The 18239-nt window shown below is 42.9% G+C and overlaps 1 protein-coding gene across 1 annotated transcript in view; it reads left to right on the top strand.

Moving 5' to 3' along the window:
- The window catches only part of LOC133340381 (secretagogin-like), a 30034-nt gene extending 12288 nt beyond the window's left edge, over positions 1–17746 (top strand). Inside the window, exons 3-11 of the mRNA XM_061548527.1 lie at positions 2126–2218; positions 3434–3523; positions 7694–7750; positions 8390–8467; positions 10571–10626; positions 10966–11017; positions 13701–13760; positions 14746–14814; positions 16324–17746. Of these exons, the coding sequence (XP_061404511.1) occupies positions 2126–2218; positions 3434–3523; positions 7694–7750; positions 8390–8467; positions 10571–10626; positions 10966–11017; positions 13701–13760; positions 14746–14814; positions 16324–16458 (690 nt within the window). The 3' untranslated portion in view covers positions 16459–17746. The remainder of the gene's footprint in view (positions 1–2125; positions 2219–3433; positions 3524–7693; positions 7751–8389; positions 8468–10570; positions 10627–10965; positions 11018–13700; positions 13761–14745; positions 14815–16323) is intronic.
- Positions 17747–18239: the final 493 nt, after the last annotated feature.

The raw sequence follows: 18239 nt of genomic DNA, 5'->3' as shown, positions 1-18239 counted from the left end.
CCCCGCCCTCCTCCCCCTCCCGATACGTTCTACGTAGCACTTCGTGCCTTCTTTGAGCCCCGCCCCCCTCCCTCCCGATACGTTCCATTCATTGGCTACCACATTCTGATGAGCTCCCCCTCCTCCCCCCTCAACTTGCATTTAAGGGATTACATCTTGAATCATTGCCTCACTTGATGCAGCAAATCTGGCTGTGACGGTCCCACCTGATGACGGAGACTTGTGTTGCCTCCGAAACGTCGTGATTTTTATTTTATTTTACTTTTATTAATTTTTATGTTTTACCTACGTGACTTTACCGAAAAAACCTAAGAATTTGCCTCCCAGTGTGTGCCTCCGTAAAACCCATTACACAAATACAATAACCGGTAACAAAAGTTACATTTCTAGCGATGGCTGACATTAGTGGCAAGTGATATTTGAACCAATTCTGGACCATCGCCTCCTTTACCAACCAGCACTGACCAGCATGATCAAGCAATGGTCAAACAATCTACATGACTGATACAGCATAGGGCGGCCTTCACCCAGCCAGCAGTGGATTGAACAGGAACTGTTGCACGTTGTTAATGGTATAGCACGAGAGGCACAGTCACTAAAATCCTCAGCCCAAGAGGGCAAACTGTATCATGTGCAATGCACATTGAGTGAACAGTTAAAAGTCAAGTTAAAAAGTTTTACTTCGCCAGCATGTATTATCTACATCAGTGTTTTTCACTAATTTTCAGAGGGGGCCACTTTAGCCGATAAGACATCATCAGTTTGACGTCCGCCACACATCTTAAACCATTGGGTTTGACAGCATGATGGGGTGTTTTCACATTTGTGTATTGTCGTGGAACGTACTAAAGGCCACCAGCGGCTGCCAGTGGTCCGCGGGCCTTGCAGTGAAGAACACTGGTCCACATTAACCAGGGCTATGTGCAGAGTTTTCTGAGGATCTCGTATTACTCCAGATTTACAACTGTACTGGAGCAGGTGGCTTCACTTGGTCCTCATTTTCAAACTCCACGGGGCATATTTTCCCAAAGCAGGCAGAGTGCACGCTCTCTCATGTGAGATCAGCCTCGATTGAGTGGCACTCTCTTCAATTGCGGACAGACTGTGACCACCTGTATACTATACGGCATGAATAGGTGACTTCAGCCAAAATCACACAGGTGCTTCATCACAATCGATCACTACAGACGAGAAAAAAAACCTAACCTTAGGAACCCTGCCTTTAAGAGGTTGTGGTCAGATATTGATTCACCTAGCGGCACTTGGGACGCCATAGTGAGCTTTAGAGGCTCCTAACAACAACCACAATGACCTTTGGTAACACCGCCCCTATCACTCAAATATCACGTATGCCATTTTCCCAAAATAATTTTCCAATTGTGCTGTTATCAGCGTTTTGCTGTGAGAAGGGTAGTGATGGGGCCTAGCGGTACCACGTGTACTGCTTGTTGCAGAGGTTCACAGTTTGAATCCACCAGCCACCTTCCTTAGTACAGCATTTTAAGTCGAAGAGCTGAAATTTAGACAAATTCAGTGGGAAATCTAATTTTATATGATTGGAAAATGTTTTTGTGTGCATTCATTCATGACTGGGCAGAGACCATCAACTCACTATCCCAACACAGTTTAATAATGGGTGGCTGAAACCCAGCCTTGAACTCAGGATCTCAGAGATGCCAACTCCGTGCTCTGACCCTTGAACGACTTGGCCACCTCTGCCACACATACGCTTACAGGCCAGGGATCAGTTGCATAAAACAATTGAGGTACAACATTCCCTTAGCTGCTATTTACATTAAATCAGTGTTCATTAAGGGGCAATGACAGCAGCTTGGTACGGAGCAGAAATGAGTATCACATCATGGTTAATACGAGTGAATGAATTGTCTGTCACCCCAGTCATTTCAAATAGCTATCGCATAATTCACTGTTTTTGGCCACACAAATACATTTGTTGCCTCAGGTGGTACCGACAAGTAAAATATCTCATCTGGGCTAATGGACTTAATTTAAGACTGCATGTCGTGTGCAGTAGTTGGGTATTTCTGCCATGCATTATGTGGACACTGCTGTGTGTAATTATGGTTATTCCTGCTGTGTTCCGTGCCGCTCTTTGCCTTCCTAGAGCAACCCAACTGATGCTCAGGTCCGGAGCCTGCGGAATCGCTTCATGTCAATCTACGATGCCACAGCTGACGGGAAGCTGGAGATCGAGGAGGTGAGCGCGTCGCTTATATAAAAATAAAGAGCTACCAGAGCCCATAAGACTTGCACTGTGTATGCACACAGCAAAGAGCATTGAACTGCAGGTGAAAGCATCAAATAAAACAGCAGCATAACTATGAAAAGATATAACATTTATTTTTTCTTTCTTTCATGTATTTAAAAATTTCTTCCACCCCCCCCCCAATTTATTTACATTGTGCTATCGACATCAGGCATGAGATGAAAAATAAATTTCAGAGCTTCTCAGAGTAGGGCTGCACAAGATATTTTTTTCACAGGATTTCTGAAAAATCCTTTAAGTGGCCTTTTATCTTTTGCACAGTTGGGTGCACGTTTTTTCCATACACTCTGCTATGGCATTGTTTATCATAAAAAAAAGTCTCAATGTTATCCTAAATTTCCAAATCTGTATTTGACCAAATTAACTAAAATCTAATTTTAATATTTGTCGGGCAGTCATCAATGTCGAGGCTGAGACCATCAACTCACTGCATTTGAGAACCCAGTTTAATCACGGCACTTGCTCTGATTTGAACCCAGGATCGTAGCTGTGCTGACTCAGTGCTATGACCTATGAACCACTCGGCGATCTCATGAATTTTTTTTCATTTATACTTTGATTTTGAATGCGCGTTACGGCTTCAGAGTAGGGGCGAGAATGTTATTTGCTGCATTGAAGCATGTAAATACTCATTCTTTGCACCCGTGGAAAGATCCCCTGGGAAATCCATTCCCTTGTGCGTGACCAATTCACCTTTGTCATCATCACTGTTTATACACCCCTGTAAGGTTTACAATTCACAGGTATGATTCTTAGGTTGATCCATAACAGAGGCTGCTGGGCTCGCTGGGTTGCAGGGTTGCAGGGTGGTGGGGAGTGGTGGTTGAGGGCGGCAGCAGAGAATAAATGAGGGCATGCAGGGGTCGTCACTTTTATTTTGACGGCTAAGATTGGTTCTGCCCTGAGCGCCCAGCTTATTTCCTCCCCATCTCCTTCCCCCCATACCCCCACACATAGACATGCAACAAGGGTTTGTGCTCACGACCTTTAACCCTGTAATTCGCTGTCCAATTCCCAATCATGATGCCGTAACAAGTTGCTGTTTAATTTAAAAAACACGTTTAAAAAAAAATGTAACAAGGCAACATCAGTCTACCCTGCCCCCACCCCAATCTCTCTCGTTTACAAATCACTTTTGCTCTGCAGTTGGCTAACATGATCCTGCCCGAGGATGAAAACTTCTTGCTGCTGTTCCGTCGGCAGCTCAAGCTGGACAATAGTGTGGAGTTCATGAAGGTGAGGCCACAAGCCAGGTCCCATGTCAATACGTGTTATTGCTAATGAGGTCAAGAGGTCATCACGGCATATGTGATTGACGCCACCACTTTTCACCATCGCTTCGTTCCTCCTGCCAGATCCTGGACACAGTCAACAAGCGAGGGTCTACTTATACATTGTCATCAACACACTGGCTTAATATATTTTCTGAAGTCACCAATCTCTGGTCGTTCACTCTAATTCCTGCCCTATTTTCTGATGTGTTTTCGCGTTTTGTTTTCAAGCCATACATGGTGCAACCCAAAAAAGAACATTGGAAAGCCACCCTTCCTTCATCCTCCACATATATTCCACCAATATTCTATCTGATTACATCTACAACACTTTATTTCGCGATGGAAACCAATCAGGGGATTAGTTTGTAATGCCACTTACAAAAATCACGTGATTATGTTTTCCTTTAGATTAACATATACTTATCACGTTCTCGTGAAGGTTTGGTTATGCATTTCATGAAAATCACAGAATTAATCATATGTAAAATAGATTTCCTTTGAAAAGCTCAAATAGCACTGAAAGGTGCCTTTTTGTAATTTTTATAGCACTAATCAAATAATGGCACATATGTTAGGATTATATACGTCATACCAAAGTCAATCAAATTCCCTGCCCTTAGAGTGTATTATCCACAGGCATATTGGAAGGTTCTCTGAAATGTCACGTTACTGCTAAATAGACAATTGCGATCCACTGACTGAGTGGCAAGATGTAATTTCTAATAATTTTCTGGAAGAACTAGAAAGTTGAAATGTTGCACAGATGTAGTTGAGGCTATGCCTGTAACTAGTAATACAAGTGTAGTTGAGGCTACACCTGTGACTAGTAATACAAGTGCAGTTGAGGCTACACCTGCGACTAGTAATACAAGTGCAGTTGAGGCTACACCTGTGACTAGTAATACAAGTGCAGTTGAGGCTACACCTGTGACTAGTAATACAAGTGTAGTTGAGGCTACACCTGTGACTAGTAATACAAGTGTAGTTGAGGCTACACCTGTGACTAGTAATACAAGTGTAGTTGAGGCTACACCTGTGACTAGTAATACAAGCGTAGGTGAGGCTACGCCTGTAACTTGTAATAGAAACAACATTTAATTTGTCCCCCCAAAAATTATTCCCTTGACTTCACTCATCGGGCAGGGTCAGTCTAAAGTTCTCAGTCGCTTTAAGTCTCAAGCTAAACATTTATAATACACGATCACCATCATCAGTGAACATTTACCTCCCTTGTAGTGTGACAATATATTTGGTAGACAGTAGGTAAAGCCCACTATATATTACGTGTATATTCTTAATGGTAGGTGTTAAATAATTAACAAATATATATGCTGTGGAATTATGTGCTTACATAAGATGGTTGCATTTACACAGCTTCTTTCATGCACAATCCCTTGATAAGCACTTTACAATTCAACCAAGTTAATTGTTTATTAAAAGACTTATTAAACAAATATGTTTGAGATATGATACAAAATACATGTACACAGAATCAGTGAATCTTACCCTAGGGCAGTGAAGAATTTTCAATTTCCAGGAGCTTCAAAATGCAAAAATCTTCAAAAATACCTTTGTGACATTTGCACCCTGGTTGATGTTCACATTTTTAAGGCAAAATAAGCATAATCCATATGATAATGGGCATGACAACACACAACAGAACTGAGGATAACAATCCTTAATCCAATCGTGCCAATGTAATCTCTTCGGTTACCATTCCCACTGAAAGCAAAGCATCAACTGACAGCGTAACACAGATGCGAGTTTCTCCAATGCGCTGGTATGAGCGATAACGAAACATACAGCTGCCCGCTAGAAATATTAACAGAAAAAATTGATTCCTTCAAGCCAAGAAATATTGAGTACCACATGTAACTTGGATGGACCCCAGGGGGTTTTGGCAGGGTAAGTAAATTTTCCAAAAATACAACAGAGACTCCAATAAAAGTCTATGACGCGTGGCCAAACTCCACTGCCACGTGGAAATTGTCACCAAAAGACATTACATGATTTATCAATGGTTCTGATGTTTTGTAATTTCAACACCCAGGGCTTAATTTCTCACCAAATATATTCCTGGTCACTGGAGTAGGTAAGTAGCCATAGTCATAGTGAGAGGGATACTGCATGTCGTGTTCCGGGTACAGAAATACATTTCCGGGATCTTTGACTGAGACAGACTTGCACCATCCCACTACACCCTGCACCCTTATGGATCTAACAGGTGCCAGTAGCAGTTGCAATGGAAGTAAACTTTGGGCAGTAATCGTTTAAACTGCTTTCATGTGCCCTCGCTTGCCATGCTGTGGAGAGTCGTACCTCGTTGATACAAAACGATACCTCTCATCACATCCCAGTAGGAATATTAAAGGAATGGCATGCTCCAGCCCCATCCATTCTTATGTTTAAGGATACATCTTTAAACAGAATGGGAAAGTAAGAGCACCTAAAAAAAAATCATTGGCTGGCAACAGGCCAGGGAATAACGATGCTCTTTCACGTGCTCACTGCCAAAGCCAGGTAGGCAAACACCCACAAATGTGCATCACGCCACAGTCTCATTTAAAATTTCGAAAGTCAGATTTTATCCTTTAACCCTTTTAACCGCGACGGAATGAGAAGGCTGACGTTGGGTGTATTAATACAGCCCACTGAATAACTTTCAGTAATCCATACAATGCAGTTCAAAAATTGGCTGCACCCAAACGCCAGAAATCCTGCAAGCTAAAGCACTCAGCGGAGGCTTGCGGTTTAAAGAAATAAAAACAACCTGAACTCTTTCTGCAATAAAATGCACTCGTGTAATTTTGTAACAGATTTCAGTGCAATAAATCACAGAGGTAATTTGCATTTTGTCGTGACAGTCATACGATTGTGCACCTGTGAGCATATAATGATGTTTGTGGAATGCTCGTCATCATTAAATGTCAATCCTGAAATCTGGGGATCGGGAGCGAAAAGGTTAAAGCCATTGCAGGGTTTAACTCGGAGGGTTGAGATCCACTCGAGGCTGCTGTACTCGGGGTGGGAATTGATTTGGGCACCACAGGAATAAGCCTCTGCTGAGAGCATTGTGCAGCACTGAAAGGCGCTGGAAACAATACAGAAATGGAGGGGAAAAATTAGATTTTGATCTTTCCTTTCCCATAGCTTGACCTTTTGGGAAAACAAGGCAGTCGGGTGTGTGAAATTTAATGTCTCATGACCCGTTGCGAGTGTGTTTAGCAGCGATGCCCTGGCAGAGCTGGGCGCCTTGCATTGGCATGCCACTTTTGTCGGGGCACAGCTGCACAATTTAGTATAAGGATCATAAGACATGTGACAATGTGCCATTCTAATTACACAATTGGTAGAGTTTTGTCAGAGACATTACCCCTGTGCATCATAGCTTATATCTTGACTTAAAGCTTTCGTGACTGCAGGAATTCATATTCTTTGGGTCTTTCGGTAAAGCCACGTAGATAGAAAAAAATAATAAAAATAATCACAATATCACGACGTTTCGATCGCAACACAAGCAATCGTCATCAGGTGAGAGCTGCTGAAGCAGGAAAACATATATTGCGGGAGCGCTGCTAAGGCAGGGAGTTATAAAGGTTTCAGATGGGTGTAGCCCAAGGGTCAGTGGGCGGGGCTAGAGATAAAATTTGCATGTAAATGTAAGATAGGAGAAATCTTGATAAACGAAGATTTCTCCTATCTTACATTTACATTATTCAGATTTTGCTCTTTCTGCACAGTTTACACTTCTATAAAGAGGTCTGTCCATGTCAGTGACCCGGACTATATTTATGCACTCGGCACACTCCATCCATGATGCATCCCACTCTGGTGATAGCTCCTAGTCCCGTACCACACCTCAGTTTACGAGCAATCCAAAAACACGAGAGATTCAGCCCTGCGTTTAGGCTATGCTACTGTACGTGTCCAATTCCAGATTGTTTAACTCAATCCTTCTCAATGTGTTCATTTGCTTAAGGAACCTGGCAGTAAAAATGATACTTTTTCAGAATGGAAATCATGATTGTGCATCCCTTTGAGTTTCTGTGGCCACGTGTGTTTGAAATGGTGTTCATTATTGGCTTTCCTGCTGTGCTTTTAATCATTATTATCCTTTGCGGGTGTCTCTTAGATTTGGCGGAAATACGATTCCAATCGGAGTGGCTTCATCTCTGCCGTCGAGCTCAAGGTGAAATTCCTTTGCATTCACCGCGCCAGGCGATCATCAGCGTTTGAACAGAGAAAGCATGTGAGTTGGCTAAACCCAGGGTAACCCCTGAGATGCTTCCATCTGTCACTGGCTCCCTCGCTGGTTGACAACGGAGCAGACGTACCTCAAGACCAGATCTCATGAACAAGACCAAGGTCGCCTTTTATCGATGAGCTGTACCCCCAGGTGCCTAGCGTCCCCCTTAATCTCAAGCGGCAGGACCCCTCTGATACCTTTGCCTTTTTGGTTAAACTTTGAAGTTACTGTCTGTACATGTTCTTGCATGTGTGTGTGGGGAGCGGTAGTGTAGCAGTTAGCACACTGCGTGAATCAAACCCGAGTTAGGTTTGCGCTCACGACCAATAACGGTGGCAAATATTTGAACCCGTCCTGGGCCTCTGCTAGGCCGGCTCAGCCGCAAATGAGTACCTGGTGCAGTGTGCAATCATTAGCACTGGGGAAACAAACGTGGCATGGCGTGGTGCTGACCACATCACTCTCTTGTGGGCTTGGAGGCCTTTATAGGTGCATTTAACCCAACAGCCTGTGTAGGCTACACGTGGAGGTTTGTCTTTGTGTGCTGTTAACGGGTATGTTCCCTTTCACTTATGTGGTTAGAATTTTCTCAGCGACCTCCTGGCAAGACACACCAAGAAGATTTCCGACCACAAGTTGGAGGAGTACACTGATGCAATGGTAAGGGACCTTGATGTGCATCCCCGACCTGTCCTGCACGCATTGAATGCGTGAGTTACGTTAGCAAGTGACGCTTCTCTAAAGCAGCTCAATTCCCACTCGAACCTACAGTGACCGGCATTGACTCACGAGTGGCAGTCAGGCCTCCGTTGCCCACATTCACAGACAAAACAGCAGTGAACTACTGAGTCGTTTGGTTTCGGGTCGTACCGCGTGTTGTTCAGCATGATGTTTGATGTTTGGCGTTTCAATCCATGTGCTGGGAGCTTCTTCTGGAACTGATAACAGGAAATGAATTGCTCCTTGAAGCAGCTCTCAGCACGTGGGACAGTGTGGACATGCTGAACGATGCACCGTACTACCCAAAGACACATCACAGAGCTATACACATGTGCTTCATTTCAGCCCGAGAAGTCCGGAATGCTATTCCCATGAAGTTATTTTGGCAGGCCATATTAATCTCACCTTATTTTGTCCTCATGATACTGCGGTGGTGTGTACAAGGCACAACAATTATAATTATAATCTACAAGTGTAAATTGTACTCTCTTAGTACCTATTACCAAATATGCCTACTCCAAACCCAGCCTAGCAGCTCTCCAGAAAATATCGAGTATGACAATAATCCCCGGCTATATTCTAGACCATTATTATTCTCCCAGTGCCTGGAGTAAAACTAAGTTACTGGGTTCAGCGGTTTGCTGGAGCATGCCCTTGCAGAGTGCTCCCCTCTGTTTTCACTAAAACAACAAAGTTGAAAGCTGAATTGTAAAATTGTATTTTTACAGCACAGCCGTGAAATGGTCAAAATGTCTGATTTTCTTGCACAAACGCAGTCAAGGAGGGAGCCTTCACGTTTTCCTTGACTTTCACAAACGCGGATAATTAAAATGACGGGTTGTTAACAATTCAAGAATTTCTCTTTTGCTCTTCTTTGCGCCGCAGCTGAGGCAAGAGGCAACATTATTTAAACAACAATAAAATGTACTCGTAACAAATTGGCTGTGCGTACAGCAAAAATTATGCCGAGTGCATTTCAGTGTTTTTTTTATAATCTGAAGGTTGATAATATTTTTAACGTGAATATTTATAATTTAGCATCATGGCTATTTTGAAATGGGGGAAGGGGGGATGAGGGTGAGGGGTGTGGTTTGGTGGAACCGTTTATAGATAAAATAACCTGAGCATGAACCTATCCGGTTGGAGACGGAAACTTTCTCTTCACCAAATTACCATACTTCGCTTGCCGTATTCCCCCAGCGCTCAGAGGGCTTCAACCCATTATCCTAGTCCCGCCATTATCTCCAGAGCCACTACAGCCATTGCCCCATTGCTTTAGAGCAATACGGGAAAGAAAAAAAATGCTTTAAAAAACTTGCCGTTAAAAGCATTTCAGTGACATTCAAAGCGACATGGGAATCGATGAGGCCTCTTGGCACAATAGGTTCGAGCGAAAGTTGCGCTGCTCAGCAAAATAATCTCGCAAATAAATTTTGGTGGAATATTGCTGCCATTTTTTTTGCTCTATATGAAATTATCTCATCGGAATTTCATGTTTCGTCAGTGCACTTTTGTTTAATGACCAATGTTACCAAACAAACCGAGCCGGTTTGTAAACAACGATTGTAAGTGTTAACTGCCTTGCTTGTCCGTGTCTGGATTGTGTTTGCCAGTTGCTATGTTCAGGATCCCGTCGCATCTCACCAAGATGCATTGCTCTAGTCATTAAAATGTCATCACATGACCATTACATCGATACCACTTGCAATGTAAATTACAAACCAAGTCAACACAGCGCATGGCTAGCAATGTGAAGCCTTTAAAATCCTTCGTGCTTAATTTAACCAAGTTTTTAAACATAAGTATTACTCTGTGGGAAATTAAAAGTGGATGCTAGATAGATTAACTCGCCCCACCAAATAAATGCTGAATTTATACCACTGGATTAAGGCTGTAAACAAGAGATGATTGGTGATGCCCCATGTCCCAAAACCATTTGCAGGAGATAACCCACACGATGCAGAGAATGTGTAACTAACCTCCAGGTTTTGACAAAGGCTTCTCCAAGCGAGTTTTTTAAAAAATAAATAAAATATCTTACAGATGAAGCTGTTCGACAGGAACAAGGATGGACGGTTGGACCTGGGGGACATGACCAGGTACAAAAAATGCATCTCATCCCTACACATTCCTTCTCATAGCCTTGCTTGCATTTTGGGATTACCCGGGACATCGGTGATGCTGCGTCCATGTCACTTGTTGCGCCCGTCCAGTGCGAGCCGTCAGTAAAGATGGCAAGCTGTCAATTTTACATCTTCCTCTTAATCTCCAGTCTCATTACAGTGATCTGCACTTCCTTTGCTAATACATGTGAAAGTAACTCCACATGCCAAGCCGTTTGTCCATTCAGATACCCTGTGTGAAGAGCACGAAGCCTATCCATGATGGCGAGAGTGGTTTACAGTAATTATAAATATCGGGTTTGTTGTGCATTTCAGGATAATGGCTCTTCACGACACTGGGAACTTCCTGCTGTGCTTTCGCATCGAGGTGAGCCGACCACAAACTCTGAGGCATGCGGGCAGCAGACTCGCATCTCAGTGGAGTGCAACAGCAAACACAACAAAGTGACTTCCTAGGGTTACCTGCTTTATAGAGCTGGGCCATCGGATATGCTTACTTTAAAAAATGTGGAAAGTATATCCTTACTCTGCCGATTATCAGTTCGATTACTCTAATGGGATAACATAAAAAAATGTATTAAAAAAAGTATCACCTGTTAAAATGTGTGCTGCTGGACGGGAGGAGTTGATTGAGGGTTGGCAACGTGAGGCATATCATCATCATCAGCCGCATTGTGCCAGGTGTTGCTTTCAGGGGGTTTCTTGCCTTCACGAGGCAGGATGTGGGAGTGGCTTGCTGTTTTAAAAAGGGCCTGATTAATTAATCACGAATACTGAAACGTAGATAAGTAAACAATGTCTCCACATATCTGTCTTTCCACGTAAAAAAAATATTCTTGACACAACCCATCGGCACCACAGCATTTGGAGGAGTGCATCATGTAAAGGAGCATTGAATCAGTACAAGCAAACTCTGGACCGGTTTCAACACAGTGTGTTATCGTGGAACAAATAATTAGTTATCATTGTTAGTTAATTAATCGACCTAAGTTAATGTTATTACATTAAGCTAACTGGCCATGATAAAAGAAAAGATGCTTGCAAAGTCAGCACCACATATATATCTCGGATTCATCTTCTAGGCCACCATGATCGTTTTCGACAAGAGCGCCTGCATTTGTAGAATGCTTGTCACGGGGGACAGTGGGCAGGCGAGGTCCACAGAGTGTCTGGAACACGGCATCCCCACGGCATCTCTCGATCAAACAAGCCAGTGACCAGCAGGGACATGTAACACAGGTATTCTGGGAGCAGCAATGGAACGCATACAGACATTGCATTCTGGCTAAGATTTCACAGTAGGAGGTGATGATGCATTGTGTAATTCCAAATGAGTAATCTGCACGTAATCTGTCAGCATTGGGATGTTTGGCCAATACTAGTTATAGTATATGTATATTTAGCTGTGTGTAGCTATCAAAGTTGCTGTTTTTTTTTTATAGAAGAACATCGCCTTAATGAGGTATTACAATCATCACTTAAAGCCAAGCCTTTGTCATCAGAACACCAGTGTCTCCATTATGCAAATCCTTAATTTAAAAAAAACCACACATATAAGCACTTTAATATGGCTTTAGCAAAACGATTAATCTCGGGCTTACGTGCTGGTAACAATGATAACGCAGCCACAAGAAGGTGAAATATACCACCACTGCATAGGTTTCTACAGGCGTGTTGTGGCACTCTCCGATTGTTGTTGGATTGTACCGCATGCTGTTCGGCATGATGTCCGACGTCTCTCTCTACATAATGGGGGCATCTTCAGGAACTGAGTTAAACGCCTCATTTCCTTCTCGATTACACATGATAGCTAATAGAACCTGAAAACACATCCGATAGCTAATAGATTGAACTTGTCACATTTTCTGGGCATTTTCGCTACCGTGGACTTCACTCATTAACTCCTCCACCGATGTCGAGGACTCTACCAGACTGTTTTGTCTAAACTCTACTGTTCAACCACCACACTGCACGTCACAACGCTTCTCTTTCTTATTCCGTCGAATTTTTCCACCTTAGAATTCTCTCCAATCGTCTCTTTTTCCTCAAGCTCGCATAGCGGCCTTGCTCGACTCAAGACGCGTGTTCACCCTTGTCAAGCTGGTCGCTTCACATTTTGGGCCTTCGGGCCAAGTGCTCAGCAGCTGTGTTTTAAAATAATGGGACTGCCTAAAAGCGCCCAGATACCCCGACAGGTTCAAATGAAAAATAAATGGGTTGCGATGTCTGCAGTTCGCCATGTACCAAATGAAAAATGATTTCCCATAAGTGTGGTCTCTTGCAAACGTCTAGGGTACAGCAGGGTCCATAATTATATAAAACATTAACAGAGGAGCATGCCCAGGAGGCGTGGGGAATACGCACAGCCTCTGACAAAAAGCTGCACTGAAAATATAAATACTGTATGTATCCCAGTATAGAATTGTGAAGTACCGTATGCATTCATGTTTGTACTTACACAGAGCTGCATGGTAGTCTGCAGAGGTCAGTGCAGCGAAATTAGTAGTTGTCCTGTCTTCTATGTTTCCATGTCTGTGCTTCAAACCGCCAAGTGCTGACAAACTTTATGAAGTATGACTAATTAATCCCCCACAAAAAACCACGGTGTGGCTGGAAGGCCCTCATTCAGCGCTGGATGGTACATCTGCATATTTTGTAATGCATCAAGCCTTAATTGGCTGTTTTGGGTGGTGGCGGGTTTAAGGACATATTTATATTTACGTGATCTAACCCAAAAAACCTGTACAAGGTGCTTCAATTTTTTTACACTTCTGAACATTTGCAACAACACCACAAGAAATGTGCCCCCAGACCACCTGGAGAAGATTCCAGGCACGCGTTGACAATGATGGTGAACAAGTGGAGACTCTTTGACTTTTTGAAGTTATTAACAAACATTTGTCATCATGTTAAAGTGTATTATCCGTTCTTTTCCCATTAAAAACGATAGTTCCAGAGAAGTGTTAAAAACATTTCAAGCACCCTGTATTATGGATGATATTGGTTGTGAAAGCCTATGTGTTAATAAGACCAAATTTTCATTTTCCCAGGACACTACTCCAGAAATAAGGAAAAGGGATTTTGAGAAAATCTTCGACCATTACGACGTGGTAAGAAGCAAGCATATGATTACTCTTTGGGTCTTTCAGTAAAGTCACTTAGATAGAAAAAAAAATACATTTCGATCGCATCACAAGCCATCATCCTCAGGTGAAAAAATATGGCAAGAGAGCTGCTGAAGCAGGGTGTTATATAGGCCTGAGATGGGTGCAGCCCAAGGGTGAGTGGGCGGGGTTAGAAAAGGAAGATCGAGGGTACCCCAAAGCTATTGGTCTGGCCATTATATTGTGCGAGATTAGCATGTCTGTAGCTACCGCCACATCGAGGAATGCAACTCAGAGAGTCGGAAATAACTGCTAACATCGGCAGGTAGGATGGAAACATCATCTACCTGACTTTACCGAAAGACCCAGAGTATGAATTCCTGCAGTCACGAAAGCTTTAAGTCAAGATTTAAGCGTATGAATACTTCATCACGGGCCAGTAACACACAGCCCTGCAATCTCACTCTACATCTCTGACATCTCTGTAGTATGCTGAGGAAAAGGCCATTCCTGACACTTCCCTTATTATGCTTTTTCTTTTGAAGGCAGTGTTATTGACGAATCTGCTGAGATGTTTCTGCAGTCTGACCTTGTTTAAAGGGGGAGCATACAAAAAATCAGGAGGGGTGCTACACAGCATAAAAAACTTCAAAAGTATGTTAACTTCTAAACAAAATGAGTGAAGATATGGTTTGCTTTGGTGTAATGTGCATTCTGCTCTAGCTTTCACCCTCTGTGTAGATGAGCAAAAGCTGAGACGCCCATTGCTTTTATTGTACCTATTTTTGTACCAAAATTTATTGATTTCACTGCAATAATTTAGAAGGGGGGGCTTGAATTTTCAGCAGGGGGGCACTGAGCCCCCTACAGCCTCCCTCTAACGGGGCTGCTTATGCAGCAATACTTATAATGGCAAGATATTGTCTCAAAGCATAGGTAAAACACAGAAGCTGGAACCAGTACGATTACCTGTGGTGGACTGATGTTACAGAGTGGTACTGGTGTGCTGGAAGGTGCAGAGGTTGATGGACTGGTCAAGGACATGGTTGAGCTCGTCAGGGTGAGTTGGGGAAAGTTGTGTATGTGTGGAATTCCTTGCACAGTATTCAATCAGTGTTTGCATGGTAGGATCTTTAGATTTAGGGTTCAGACATACACAAATATTTAGTAATTAAAAAAATAACTCATCATCACTATGTAAATATTGACCTCTGTTTCACCCGAGTTTTTATGGCATAATGGATTCAAGAATGCAACTTAAAACAGTTTACTTACGGTGTAAAATGTGAACCAGAATCTTTATTTATACTGGAGGAATCCGATGAGCTATAAAGCTCTTTTTCACAGATGTCCAGTAGTGGGAAACAGTGGGAATGACCCAATGATTTGTTTATCTCATGGGTAAAATTAAATCACAAACCACAGCAGCAAATTACCGATGCTACTGGTGTACGTTCTTTTCACTTGATAAATCAAAGCAAAAAATTATAAATTTAATGCATGTATCTATTTGCGTACAAATCCTGTCACATACTCGTAAATGTATCGCAGCATTTCTCTTTCCGCTGCTTCCCTCGCACTGTTCGACTGGAATTCCCTCCCGTCGTATTTTCCCAAGTTCTTACAACCTCGCTCAATTCAAGAAAAATTGTAAACTCTTATCGATTATAACTTAAACAGTGCTGTTTGTTGCAAGCTGCTGTGAATTTTGGGCATATAGGCATCTGCCCAGCAATCGTGATAACATGTATTTATTTCCTTAGTTTACCTAGCCCATTGCCAAATGTCAACATTCCAAGGTGGCGGCAGGTACAATTACACCCACTGTGTTCCGTTCAATCCAAACACGACCTTTGTCTGTGGCCAGACTCTCTCGTTCTCTTAACACTTGCACTACAAATGTCAAGCGTGACAGCAGGGTCCTCCTATTACCACCGCATGCAGCCCATTATGCATTGCTTACAAACCGCTCACCGGAGGAAACGGTATCTCGCTAGTCCTAAATATCACTCTCATTACAGGACACACCTCTGCTAACGAGCCAGTCTGGCCGCATTAATGGTCTTCCACATCAATGCAGATGTTTTATTCATTCTCACTTTGCGTTTGCACACATATATAATGCATAACTTGTCTAACATTGCATAAAATAGGCATTAAAGATATGCAGAGTACACATTAATAATACTGATGTAGGGACATCGTCATTATACATGTACTTATCAAGCATGCAGTTCCACTTGGTATTGGATCTTTGAGCTTCTTCAATTCTGGTCCGTCTCTCAGTCATCCTGGGTTGAGGTCACCAGACTTCAAATCAGCTGTTATTTGTAGGCATAAAGTACAAGTCCAGCGTTGCTTTGTAATGCATTCCATGCACACAGCTTTGTAGTGGTTGCTCCTATCCTTAAGCAATCGCCAGCCTAGGCCACATACCAACCCGGCATCACTTCACCCAGCCAACCAATACTGTGACCTACCAGGCAAAAAGGCTAATACCGGTAAGCCAGGGTGCATCAGACATTGACGTACATTTCCCTGAAACACTAATGCATCCTTGTGTTCCTAGCCGAGTCTCAGCGGAGTGGACTTGGATCGATTTCGCTCGTCGCTCATGCACCACTGCGACGTGAACCGCGACGGCAAAATCCAGAAGTCGGAGCTGGCTCTGTGCCTCGGAGTCATGCTTGGCGACTCCACGTGACGCGCACACCGGCCGTGCCCCGGGGGCTGCCCTCCTCACCCTCCGTGCCTCCTCTCGTCACTACCCACTGTCCCCAGCACCACCCCGACCCAACCCAAAATATCCCACCCTCAACTGCATCACCCAGCAGCCACCCCCGTCTCTCATCCACATTACGCTCGTCTGCCACCCTTTGCATGTCCATCAACCCACTTAATAATGCATTTAATATTCTCTACCTAGATGTCAAGCTTTGCAATTAATGTGACATGTCCAAGGAGCCTCCATGTGCTGTGCCCCACCACAAACCCCCCGCATGCATGGGCTCACTTATGGTGGCTACATCTTTGTTATTTGTGCCCTTGTTTATTAAAAAAAACACAAGCACTGCCACACGATGCCCCTCAATGGCGTGGATGGGTGGAATCATTTACGTGAACCCGCACTCCTTTGGCTGGCACTTTAGTAAATTGGGATTGAGGGTAAATCTACGTGACTTTACCGAAAGACCCAAAGAATGTGGGTTTGAGGGTGTTTGAAAATTGTAAAATTACCACCATCTAGACGCATATTTGGGCAATAAAGTCCATTAAGCTATACAAAACATTACGGAAATGATGAACGACTCGTACAGAAAACCATGAACATTCAGTTGAAATGAAAAAAAAACACTCTTTGGTTCTTTCGGTAAAGTAACATAGGTAGAAAAATAAAATAGAATAAAAAAACAATCCTCCAAAAATATTTAATTGTAGTCTGGTGGTGACCTGAAAGGTTCATAATTCAGGATTCTCGTCGTCTCGAACGCCTTCAATTGGGAAATGAGAGAAGCAGCAGGTGCAGGGTGCTCATGATGTGGAATAATCGTTGCCTGAGAAAGATGGACAGATAGTATCTAAGGAATCGCTGAGCTCCAAGGCACCTGAACTCTGCCCTTTGCACAACAGCTCCATGCACACTTCCATACAAGCAACAGCTGCTGTACGTTAAGGTTTGAGTAATCATGTGGTTTTACAGCAACTGTTTAAAGTCAATGGAGTTTTCAAAAAAGCCAGCGCATTCATATCGTGAAAATATGCATGGCCTGTTATAAAGGAAACGGTGATATGAGGTCGCAGTGAGAAGCATATGCTCACCAATACAGCATTTTGATGTGTCGCAGTATCTCGCGATTTTTGGTAGTCAATTCCAGTTGCATGCATAATGCATATATATTTTTTGAATTATTGTATGCCGCGCTCTTGCTATTGTGAACACACCGAATAAAAAATGAATTCATTAAATAAACAATGCCAAGGAGGCGCACTGTTACAAATGCTCTTCAATTTGTATCGGGAATTGTATACGGCATCGTATCACACATTTAACCGAGGGGGTGGCTTTTCTCCCGGAACAATGACACTGATGGATATTCTGCTAATGGGTCACAACAACCTGAAAACAGTAGCTGTGAAGTACCCAGTTTAAAATTGTCAAGAGACGCCAAATGAAATTAAATATGCATTACTGTGCATGGGTAACTGGCAGTTTGATAAATTGATGGAATCGGATGCAGTAACAGAGAAGGTGAAGTTATGGATTAACCGTTAATTTCTTTAAACACTTCCAAGTTACAATTGTATCGCATTAATCCCTCAATTTGATGTAAATCCACACTTGCGGTTTATGTTAGTGTAGCCAAGATAAATAAAATGTTTTCACCGATTAATCACTCAATATTTGACCTGTCAGTGGTGTGTAATTTACAGGGTCGGTATATCTTGGAAAATGCACTCTTGGTTAAAAAATAAATTCTCAAGGAT

Source organism: Lethenteron reissneri, chromosome 9 (assembly GCF_015708825.2).
Source record: "Lethenteron reissneri isolate LAM-NWPU_2019-01 chromosome 9, ASM1570882v1, whole genome shotgun sequence".
Lineage (NCBI taxonomy): Eukaryota > Metazoa > Chordata > Hyperoartia > Petromyzontiformes > Petromyzontidae > Lethenteron > Lethenteron reissneri.
This window is presented reverse-complemented; position numbering and strand designations above follow the sequence as displayed.